This window comes from Cottoperca gobio, chromosome 17 (genome assembly GCF_900634415.1).
Source record: "Cottoperca gobio chromosome 17, fCotGob3.1, whole genome shotgun sequence".
Taxonomy (NCBI): domain Eukaryota; kingdom Metazoa; phylum Chordata; class Actinopteri; order Perciformes; family Bovichtidae; genus Cottoperca; species Cottoperca gobio.
Window position 1 is genome coordinate 14,357,154 of NC_041371.1, and position 12,559 is coordinate 14,369,712.

The 12,559-nt window shown below is 37.2% G+C and overlaps 1 protein-coding gene across 1 annotated transcript; it reads left to right on the top strand.

The window, feature by feature from the left end:
• The first annotated feature begins 7,085 nt into the window (after positions 1–7,085).
• On the top strand, positions 7,086–11,728 carry LOC115023020 (phospholipid hydroperoxide glutathione peroxidase-like). Its single transcript, XM_029454160.1, is given in 8 exon segments — positions 7,086–7,133; positions 7,135–7,152; positions 7,946–8,040; positions 8,257–8,401; positions 8,490–8,641; positions 9,522–9,546; positions 9,665–9,724; positions 11,166–11,728. Coding segments are annotated over 8 exon segments (576 nt in total). The 3' UTR covers positions 11,199–11,728.
• Positions 11,729–12,559: the final 831 nt, after the last annotated feature.

The window sequence follows — 12,559 nt, forward strand, 5'->3', positions numbered from 1 at the left end:
GATCTTTCAAAAGCTCAATAATAATAAGTGCCTACCAACACTTTAAAAGCTCCAGCTCCACAGTTACATGACAGTTCTATTGATTTTCTCTCACTGCACTGCATTTTTTGTACAACAATATGAAGAACATCCACATTGCATTAATCAGGGTCCAACAAAATGCCATCCCAGGCAAGTCTATAGCCATCTGAACCAGATTCTCCAAAAGATTCCTTTCGTATATGTTTACATTAATATTGATATAATATAATATTTACATTATTGAATAAGAGTCCCAGTCCATGCAGCTCTCAACACCAGCTCCTTCATCATGTTAAATGGTTAATGAGCTGTGCCTGCTTTCTACCAGACGTATCACTTTACGCTACAGCAGAAGAGTTATTTCAGCTTATTTCAGCTTAATGACGCTTTTCAGACAATCCAATGGGTTTTATAAATGGATTATTTATTTTAGGAAGTATGAGAATGATCTGTACTCATAAAGGAATACTTTATCTGAAACATTTTTAAATCACCAAAGCGACTGTACTGAACATTTAAACATTTCTTGTGTAAGAGAGCACATTCTTCCCCCACTGATTATTTCAAATATCGGTTTAGGAAACAACAAAGATTGAAAAATATAGGAACATAATACTTGCAGGTAAGGTATGTTGAGGTTTTTATCTAAGCTCACATATAATATTTGATTTATTCAAGGCTCAAACGGTTATAAGCAGGTCAGGCAGTGACAGCTAAAACACATTAAATTGATCTTGGATATGGATTTGAGAGATATGGGTGAAGGATGTAGTGAGCTGCCAATTGCCTGTCAGCAAAACACTGAAGCTGTGAACACATGGCGCGCCTGCCTGGTCTTACCTGCATTACTCAAGGAAGATGGAGGGATAAGGAAGCTGATCTGGACTACTGAGACGCAGTGATGGGAAACAGACTGCAGAATCTGTTGCCTTGCCAACCAAGCCCCTCAGAGTGTAAGGGTTAAATGTAAAAGAGTCTTGCCAATGCAAATATAGGTTGCCATCTGTTTTCATTACACTCCATTTGTTTCATATTTTGAAACATACAAAAATGTGGTAGGTGTTCACATCAGTGGGGCTTTTCAGCGTGATCCTGGTTTGATTATGAAGTTAGAGCAATATGCATACCTGGAGATTAATTAGACTATCCATATGCCTCTCAAGGTGCCAGGATATGATAGCAGGCATAAGCTCTTCATATAGCACATATTGCATTGCCATTACTGGAGGTAGAATATAATATTCAAAATATGTGTTGACAATTATTTCATTTTTTTTTTTTAGTAGGAACATTAATATAATAATAATAATAATAATAAGCTTTATTTGTATAGCACCTTTCATACAAGAATTTCAGACAAAGTGCTTCACAGCAAAAACATAACAATTAGTAGAAGAATAGACAGAATAAGAGCATTTACAGTACAATAATCACAGTGTTGATGTAAATGAGTGTGAAGTAGCAGAATTAAAATAGTATAAAATAACATTGGAAATCATGCCTAGTTTCCCTATCTGTGCCGTACTTAACGACCCTACTGCCGGGAAACCATATTCATCACACCATTCTTGTGAATGTTTTAAACTATAAGAGCCATATTTTGAAAGCATGAGATCAACAATGCGCCCCTGTGGCCCTTCAACTGGTTTACTCCCTTTGCTACACATTCCTGGTAGTCTTCCCGTTTCATAAACAAAACCCCAGTTTGTTAAGTTTTATGAACTCTATCAGTTAAAGCCAGTTTTTCTCAAATAATATTCATTAGCTTGCACTCATTGTTGAACCTGAACTTTGATGTAAAATTAAAAGTTTATCTGCACACAAATGATTGGCAATTGAAATATCCAACAGCAGAACGAAGAGTGTGTCAAAAAGCAGTGTTATCCCGAAATTGAAGCTGCCAGTTGTCCTACACAAGTGAACTCTGCTTTGAAATATAAACCTAAACTTCTGTGAAAAATTTATGGTCAGCGTAATTTCTGTCTCTGACTATGAAGCTCCAGCGGAACTGATAGAGATAGGCGAAGACAAGAAAACAGCAAACTTGTTGCTTAGGAACAGTGAGAAATAACCCTAACTTCTCTTGAAGCAACTGATATCTCCCATGGTGTGCATCCGTATGTGTGTGTTTGTGTTGTAGAGGGTGGGGGTGGTGGTCGGGGAGTCAGGTTTGGCAGAGGTTGTTCCTAGGCAACTGTTGTTGTTTTTTTTCTTTTAATATGAAACTAGTTTGTTTTTCTGTGTTTTCCATCCGTTCCTATTCATTAAAGCCCACCTTTTCACAAACATGATTTCTCATTATTTAAACCGGGTTAACTGGCTCTCTGGTGTATGACCCAGCATAACTCTTTGATGAAAGAAATGACAACAAACAATAAAGCTGCTTTCTGCCGTTCGGAACAGGTCCCAACATTCATTACAGCATGATACATGTGCAGCAGTCTTCAGTGATATAATCGGAGGTAACCATGTCCTGTATATAGACGTTCATATCAACATTACACTTTACCAGCTGTGTGTGGATGTATACTCTCAACTCTCGCATTTTGTCTCCTCATCTTTTGTCTTAAACTTATCCTGAATGTGTACAAAAAATATTTTTTCTGAACATTTTACTTCTCCTAACAAATGCCTGCATGACATGATGCTGATACATTTAACCTGTAACCATTCTTGGCTTGTTGCCACGATCTGGCTTAGATGGGAGCAGTTCATTAAATTACAACAGACAGCTGTGGTGAAGTAAATAAACAAACAAATTCATAATGCATTTTTTTCATTGGATTTTCAAGTGATATCAGACCCGTTGTCCAGTTGTTAGGATGACATATGTATGTTATGCAGCGGTTTGATCGTTTTAATTAAAGCGTTAGTTCAAGTGAGTCTGTGCGTGTGTGTGTGCAACAGGTGCAAATGCATTTAAATATTATTTTGGGGGAATTTTCCCAGCCTCACATGATGCATTTAACATAAACTGTTCTCGGTTTCACAATGTATAATTAAGTAGTGAACAGTTGTTCTGCACAGTCCATGCGAGGCACATAAACAAACAATTATTTCAGTAAAGTTTGTGGAAACACACGTACAGCATAAACCAGGGGTGTCAAACTAATTTTAGTTCAGGGGCCACATGCAGCACAATTTGATCTCAAGTGGGCCGGATCAGTAAAATCACAGAATAATAACCTGTAAATAACGACTACTCCAAATGTGTCACTTCATTTTAGTGTAGTTTAGTGTAAGTACATTCTGAAAATGTTCAAATTTAATGAACTATGTTTTTAGAAATGTTTTTACACTTTGCAAAATCATCCCGCGGGCCGGATTGGACCCACTGGTATAAACCCACCGTATTATGACATTAAAGGCAGAGAAGCAACTAATTACAGAGTTTTACCTCCTACTCCTACACACACACACACACACACACACACACACACACACGCACACACACACACACGCACACACACACACACACACACACACACACACACGCACACGCACACACACACGCACACACACGCACGCACACACGCACACACACACGCACACACACCACATCGATTTGAAGTCTTCTACAGTAGAACCCCCTTCATATGAGTTTTAATTGGCTATATGTGAGGTGTTAAATTAGAGGCTTTGAACTCGATGTTTCAGGTAGAAACCCAGTTTCTGTGTTTTGTCAAACCCTAATTAAAAGCCTCTTCTTCAGAAGACATGACCTCCACGTCACCCAAGCACACTAACTGTGCATGCCAGCATGTGCATGTGTGCAGCTTCAATTTAATTATCTCGTGCTCTCGTGACCCAGACAGTGCAGTGCTGTACGGCTTGTCAGTTTGGTCAGATCATGTTTTGTAAACTTCAGCGACGATGGGAAGTTATGACATGTAAAACTGCTGAACAAACCCATGTGTATTGTACCTCCATATTGTCACTAAAGGTAATACATGGTATTCCCTAATAGACTGTGGGTATCTTAATATGTGTGTGTGTGTTCAAATACATTGACATATTAATCTTGAAGTATGTCATACAACCATCTTTTATAATATACCGTACATATTTTGTTCACAGTAATTTGTCATAAACTTATTGTATTTCCTTTTTTGTATATTTATATTTCTTGTAAACATTTTCTTTCATAATAGTTTTTAAAATATTTTTTAGAAGATTTCTATATGTCTATATGTTAATTTATCATACTGTGTTATGTATGCACCATTATACAGCAAAGCATATTCTTTGTACTGGATGTGAAAACATAATTGGCAATAAACCAAATTGTGATTCTGGTGTGATCGCTTTTTTCAAAGTCTATGATATTTTCTAACTTGTCTGATTTCCCGAAAGCATTGCTTTATCAAATTATCAATATTTCTAGCTTTTTTCCCCTTGTTGTCCACAACATTTTAATCCTCAGTCGTGATACATTTGATTAGCTGTGTATACATTAGGGACAACAGTGGCAATAAGTTCAGGACTCTATAGTTGGATCCTGGACAAAATCTGATATTGGACTTTATAAACACATTAAAATGTTGTCAATAAGTGTGAGGAGCCCATTTCTGTTGTGTATCCCCTCTGGATACCTAAACGTGCCTTACTACAGAATGTACCAACTGATAACCTGTTGGTTTACACTTTGAGTGATTCCTTTGTGTGTTACGTCCCACTCCGATATCCAGTCACAGAAGGGAATACATCCAATTAAAGAAGCAGAATGCTGTTACTTGGGGACTTTAATTGTGGCTCCACGTCAGACCACTTGAGTCTATTTCAAAGCAGCGTCCCAGAACGAGGACGTGAAAATGAATTAGTCCTTGGCCTAATTTAAGTGCAGTAAAAAGAAAAAAGGAGGCTGTGGTTATGATGGCTTGAATACATTTGTGTATAAGAAAAAAGCATGTCCAAATCCTCAGGCTGGTTTAACTTTGTATTACATTACAGTTCATTTAGCTGACGCTTTTGTCCAAAGCGACTTGCAATAAGTGCAAACAATCATGAGGGTACAACTCCGAACAGCAAGAATCTTGCAAGTACATCAGCTTCAAATAGGTACAATCCTTTAAGTGCAACATACAAACAACATCATTTATATTCTTTTGTTTCTTTATTGGCTGAGGAGCAGTTGAAACAGGTGAGTTTTCAGTCTGCTACAGAAGGTGTGAAGACTGTCTGCTGGCCTGACATCAATGAGGAGGTTGTTCCAATCTCGTCCTTTCTAAACATAACTTTCATGTTTCGTCCAAAGACATGAATCATTCCTACAGTTAGATAGTGCCCTCTGTTGGAAGAAGAAAACAACTACAGCTTTTCAGCATTTTCAAACTGTTCTAATTTTGATTCATATATACCAACGTAATTTTGGAAAAAGGCAGATTTGTTTGACATTTTTGCCTTCAACAAGAATTGATTTCAAATAAAAACACTCCTGTTCACTTAAACTTGGCTTGTCGCCCTTCCTCGTCACACACACTTTAAGCTTGTTTGTGACAGGTCAGTGAACATGCTATCTAATTTCCAGAGCAGATACATATGCATCATAAGCCTTTCTCTAAATATGAATGTGTATATGCCTGTTATTTGTCGCTGTCCAATGTTTCCAAGGCAGCTGACTCCATTGCACAAACATGTTTAGGCCAAACGTGAAATGTTTTCCTGAAGTGATCCTATCACATCCCTCATCAGTGAGTCATCACACACTCTAAAAACAAAGACAGACAAAGTTAGCAACTAGCCGATGAACTCAGTGGAGCATTTAGCAGCTAAAGATCCAGATACGTCCCTCAGGAGCTAGTGGAGAGACCAACGGAAAAGGCTAAAAAGAGTGAATGATGGACTTAGAAACAAGACTCCAAATGAAAGATAATGTTGCTGGAATTGAAAATAAGCATTTTGGACTTGCATTAGTCAGCTGACGTCACTAACTGTGTGATTTTTAGCATAAACCTGTTCTGTAAATTTAAGCGTGGGGACATTAATGAGAAAGTATTGAGAGCAGTGGTTCAGTTCCTTGACTTTACTTCCCATTTATTTGATTCATTATTCATAGGCATGCGCTTACTTTTGCCCTTTGCTTTCATGGACCTTTGCACTGACCTAAGACCTACTCTTAGTCTTACTCAATCACACTCTCACCTATTTACAATTTCCTTTTTTCTCCTCTATGCAGTTCAGACTTCACAAATAGGCAGTACATGGAGAAATGTTTTAAATAATGTTAACCTTTTTTAACCCTGTTTTTCACTTCATTCTCTTCATCAAACAGCAGACTGACAAAGTTAGCAACTCACTGATGAATGTGAAGCATTTTGCAGGGCCTGATCATTTCCTCAGGAGTTGGTAGAGACCAACAACAGAGCTAAAGGAAAGTGAATATTAGACTTACATTCTTCAGGTGGACAGAAACAAGAATCCAAATGAAAGATAATGTTTCTCTGAACCTGCTGTAAACAAGTTTGTCATATCAACTTAGAAGCTGATACATCAATGTTGGTTCCCAACTTCTGCTGCCCCTAAGAGGTAAAACAATTGATAATAATTCAAATGTACACATCAAACGTTTAATTGCAAAAGACAAAATTGCTTTGTTTGGGGAAATGAAAAAAGCAAACTTTAAAGGGAAAGCAAATCAAATCAAATGTATTTATTTTTATTAAAGCAATTAAGGAGGGTAATTTAGTCCTATATGACATATAATAAATATACAATAAAGCACAGTTTCTTACCTGTTTCTTACATTTCTGAATTGTGAATTTGTCCATTATAATAATAAGATTAATCGTAGACACATGAGGGCTTTTCTGTGTATTACTTTCACACAATCCTCCAAAGCAAGACAAAACTCATCAATAACTCTGTATAAAAGCACATAGGTTTTACCTGAACATATTCACATCTGGGCAATGACAAAATAAATGCACAACATCAAAGTCTTAATTAAACATATTATTTTTAGCAATAAATGAGGTGAGGTGGTGCAGGTCGGTCCCGGTGTGGTGCTGTCCCTTCAGTGGGCGGTGTTAACGGATCATGTGACAGCGGTCGTCAGCCTATCTAACATGAGGCTCTGGAAATCTACAGTGTTGTTAGGTCTGCTAGGAAGCAGGAGGAGTAGTAAGAAGTATGGTAAGTGTTTAGAGCACGATAATGCATGTTTCTCTCTTTGTGTTTACCGTGGTCAAAACCTGTATGTATCCGCTGCTGTCCGTATGCTAACAACATGTAGGTCAGATTTAGCGTTTCTATTTTTAAATGCGGTGTAACGATCTAATGTGTCCGATGTTGACGCAGCTACTAACGCTAGCTTCGTGTAAAAGACTGAGGCTAATGAATTCAAATTTCTCGGTGTTTCTGTTATGAAAGCGTGACTGTTGTGAGTTAGTTAGTTAGCTGTACTGTAGTGTTAGCTATGATGTATCGTGAAGGGATAAAGATGCAGTTCAAGTTCCTAATAATCCGTGGTAACAGTCTTCAAGAATTGACATCTGATAAGGAGAAGCTCCTTTTATGTGCTTTCCTTTTTATTTCCCCCTTTTTTTTTTTAAACAAGGAGGTAAAAGCCGAATTTGGCCAATGATTCAAATGATCAGATCTTTTTGTTTTTTTTCAACTTCTAAGAGGTTAATGTTCTGTCTTTCCTTGTTTTGAGTGAGCTAGACATACATACATGTCACTAAATGTGGGTAAACCTGTTCTGTACCCAAATTTAAATGGTTTTGACAATTGGCAAACTTCCTTGACTGTGCACTTGATTTCCTCTTAATTATCTGAGTCATCGTGTGCATTTCTTATGCTTGAGCTTACTTATGCCCGTTGGTTAGCTTACATGGACTTCAGCCCTGACAAACTCCTTTTTTAATTGGTCTTACTCAATCACACACTCTCACCTACATATAATCTCCATTCTTCACCTCTGCAGTGTGCTCAGGGGGAAGACTACAAGAGTGCAAAATCAATCTACGAATTCTCTGCCAAGGATAATGATGGCGTGGAGCAGTCTCTTGATAAATACAGGTAATAAATAGATATAGATATCTATATCTATATTTAGATATATATATCTATATATAGATATAGATATACAGACACAAAACATAATTTCATGTATCCTTATGGTCTAATAAAGGATAAGGAATGATTGACTGTCATAAAGTTTGAAAGAACAGCAGTGTTGAGTGGAATATTTCTTCTCAGTTTAACCTCCTATGTATGTTTGTTTTTCCCTGCCAGAGGTAATGTTTGCATCATTGTAAATGTAGCCTCTAAATGAGGGAAAACCAAGGTAAACTACACTCAGCTAGCGGAAATGCACGTCGCCAAAGCTGGGGAAGGTTTACGCATCATGGGCTTCCCATGCAACCAATTTGGAGGACAGGTAACAAGGATAAACTGATGACCAACACAGTTTCATATTTTTATTTATAACTTATATTTAAATTATTTATTTTCTTTGTACAATCCAGGAGCCAGGAACTGATGCAGAGATTAAAGAATTTGCCAAAGGTTACAAAGCTGAGTTTGACCTCTTCAGTAAGATTGACGTGAATGGAGACAATGCTCACCCTCTGTGGAAGTGGATGAAGGAACAGCCCAAAGGCAAGGGAAGCTTTGGAAAGTGAGTTATTGTCCTATTCTTCTGTTTAGTTAACATAAACTCTCAAGACTGCACACAACATCCTTTTTAGTGGAAGGTTCCATGTCTTAGGTTGCATGCTCTGTCAGTGTAACGTACAGTTTTGTGTGAGAAGTTTAATTAATTTCTGTTTTTAAAAAGTGTGGTCTGTGTGGTTTTATATTCCTATCAACCTGCATAAAAAGCAACATCGTTAAAGAAAAAAAAAACTATTAACTTTGTCTTTATACATAGTTATGGCCATCATTTCTGTTATAAATTACTCAGCAATTTCATCTCCGTGTATGAGGACTTTTAACAGTTTTGTATAGCTAGGAGTCGCCGTGTCTCCCATATCGCAGTAATTGATTTGGTTTCTACCGAGATCGACGTTAAACATCATCACGTCAAACACTAATCCAACATTAGCTTTGTGTTCGATGTTAGCACAATTGCAGCCTCATGTAATATCTTAACGTTAGAGTTACAATTAATGTTTAGATATATTTTATATATATATTTTGTACTACATTTTTCACATTTACTCTGGAATGGCAACACTGTCATACACATCCTTAATTTCTGTCTCCTTTTTTTTTCTCACTTATTTTGGGTGGGGTTGTAAAATGTTTCAGTTTTTACAGCATTGAAGACTTTTTGAAAATATGGGCATTTATATACTGAGCATATAAATAGTCTGGATAACTGCGAAGTAGATGCTGCAGGAGTAGCTTGAGAAGTTATTATCTAAATAAATGATTGTCCACCTTGGAAACTGGTCACTGTTATAATCCATTGTAAATAACTTGAACAGAGGCTGTGCTCCCTGGAGGATGAAACTGCAGGTTGTGTTGTAATAAGATGTTTTTATTTCTCTCCACAGTGGTATCAAATGGAACTTCACAAAGGTAATTTACTAATACAGGTTATATTTTTTTCCTTTTTTTAAGAAGCATCTTTGGTAATTTTTTGCATCAACTGCATGAAAAATACATACAAATGTTGTTATGTCTTATTCCTCAACAGTTTCTGATAAATAAAGAGGGACAAGTGGTGAAGCGATACGGGCCAACAGATGATCCCAATGTAAGTGACAGTTGCTTTAAATATAACAATGTTTATATGATGTTGGCGCGTACAATAAGATCCTGCTATTTTGATTCAGTTAAACCGGGTTCCCAAGGATCCCAAGTCTTATTTGTATTTATGGTAGGTTTATGTCAACCTAGTTGCATGACAAAGATCTCCCCACAAATTGTATTTAGAAAAAAAAAAAATGTTCACACGGTTTTATCTAATATAAAGCGTAACCGTGGGACACAGTTAATTGCATTTTCCATTAGTTTAATTGGCATTCATTTGATTACCGTAATTTTCGGACTATAAACCGCACCTGACTATAAGCCGCAGACGCTAAATTGACTAATTTGTACATATATAAACCGCACTGGGCTATAAGCCGCAGACGCTAAATTGACTGATGTGTATGTAGCCAGTCTGTAGCTGACACCACGATGCGTTGTGTTGTGTAGAACCAGGAAATAACGATGGAGAACTTCTGCCTGTTCAATCAGCATTTATTGTCTCTGACCGTTGGTGTTTTCCTTAATTTGTCCATAAATTACCGTTGAAACAGAAGAAACACATGGAAGTCATCATCATACGGTAACTCCACAGTCGGGGTTTTTGGACATGCACCCCTCTCTTCAGCGTATCCTTCTTTCCGTCTCCCGAAAAAGTGGCGCGAACCCCCAGAAAGTGCCGGTTTCAGGAGTATCCGGTTTCAGGAGTATCAACATAAAAGCATATTTAACAAAATAAGACTCCTCGAAATAAATATATATATTTCCATAATGAGGGTGTCTCACACACTGCCTCGCTCTCGTAATGTCCGTCTGTCTCTCGTACCACTCGCTACTTTTGCGCGCTCTTTCCCTGCATCCGGTGGACTGTAACCTGTAAAATCCATAGATTTAGGAATTCCCCTAGTGGCCGTTAGCTGTAAAAATCCATAGATAAGCCGCACTGTTATATAAGCCGCAGGGTCGCAAAATGGGGAAAAAGTCGCGGCTTATAGTCCGGAAATTACGGTACTTAGATTTGACATATGATTGTTTTCTGGAGATACAAAAATATCCAAAGATGTTGTTGTTGTTGTTATCAAATTGATTTCAAACATAAAGCTCAGCCCTAATGTGCATTTGTTTCGCTGTGGAAAGAGTAACATTTTCTGTTCGATGTCTTTAATAGCATTGAATTTTAATTTCAAGAAGTGTGCAGCAACCCTGGTTAAAGCTTTGTTAATCTCAACCTAGTTTGTCATAGTTTATGTTGACATAGAGCGTAAGAAGAATATAAAAAGATGGATTAAATGGGAACTGGTAATTAATAATCAATTGTTCAGATTTGTCTTTTTTTATTTTTTTGCAGTGAACAGTTTATATCTGTTCATGGTGCAGCAATGATGCCATTCCCCCCCCATCTCCATCTCTGTCATAGTAAAGTTTCTACTTGTGTCTCTTTGCAGGTGATTCTGAAGGACCTCCCTTCATACCTGTAATACTACTGTCTCCTATGTCTTTGTTTGACTTCTGACCTCTCCCATGGACTTCAGGGTATTGGTGTGAGTGTAGGTCTGGACCAGTGACGGCCTGTCTGTAAACCCAACACTGGGGAGGGCAGGCCTGATGATCTCTAGCGTGCAACTAACCACCAGAACACACTCAGGCCAGACCATGGGACCATATGAGAGGACATTCATTAGTTATGCAAAGTAGAGACCCTTCACATCTTACTTCAAATTCAGCCATTTCTCTTTCCAATACAAATACTATTTCACCCTTTCTTTATGTTAAGTGCTAAGTTTGTTCATGTGTAAATGTCTGTCTGATGTAAGGACATAAGATGTCATTTATTTCACAGATTTCTGAAAAGCTACTGATATTATTTGCACTTCTCTTGCCGAAGGGCCCACCATTGTATCTGTAACTCATGACTTATCATGCGATGAAATTGGAAAATAAATGCTGTCCTCTACCTTAATTTGTCAATTTATATATGAACCTATTAAAATTGTTATTTTGAGCTATAGTATTGCTCCCTTACTGGCTGTGTGAATGGTTGGTATATTTGTACGTTTATTTAAAATGTCCTTTTTACAAATTGCTCATTTGTCTAGATATTTTAAAGGTAATACAAGGTTTTACATATTTAGTGTTGTAGTAATGCTTTACCGTTTCCTTTCGTAGTTATTCCTATAGTTGGTTGTATTGGTATGTAGAATGATCTAAAAGCATAGTTTTAGTATTTTTATTTAATTATCTACTATATCCTAAAGCTGTTTTAAGAGCCTGTAATACAAGGCTATCCTAATCATTTCCCAGGGTTTCCGAGAAACTAATTCAAGGGGAAATTACGTTTCCGCAAAAGAACTAGTACATTTAAACCAAAGTTAATATTAATGAATTATTCATGTATTGGAAACTGTTCTCCAAATAGGTTGAATGTTTGCCTGTTGACATTTTATTTGTTTCCATGTTAAAGCTAACCAGTGGTGTGCACTGACTAAAATAGGTTAGGTTAATAACATTGAATTTATAGCATGTAAATGTAGGTTGTGAATTAGGCCTACTTTATCAGACTGCTACACTGTAAGGAAAACAATGGATGGAAAATGTTACATGCTAAAAACAAATTGACGAAGAATTTCATAATGTTTGCTTCATGAAAAATGATTTCCTTACTCCGTTGTTGGTCGCCCCCTCTATATGCATAACCTTAATAAATGTAGGCCAACAATTAAAATGTCAAAAATGGCTTCTCCTTTCCCAGAGGTACCATAACAGCCGACGTTATTTGACACTTCCACAATGATGGTTACTTTTGGCAGCTTAGTAAGATGATGCTGTAGCGGCACGCGCA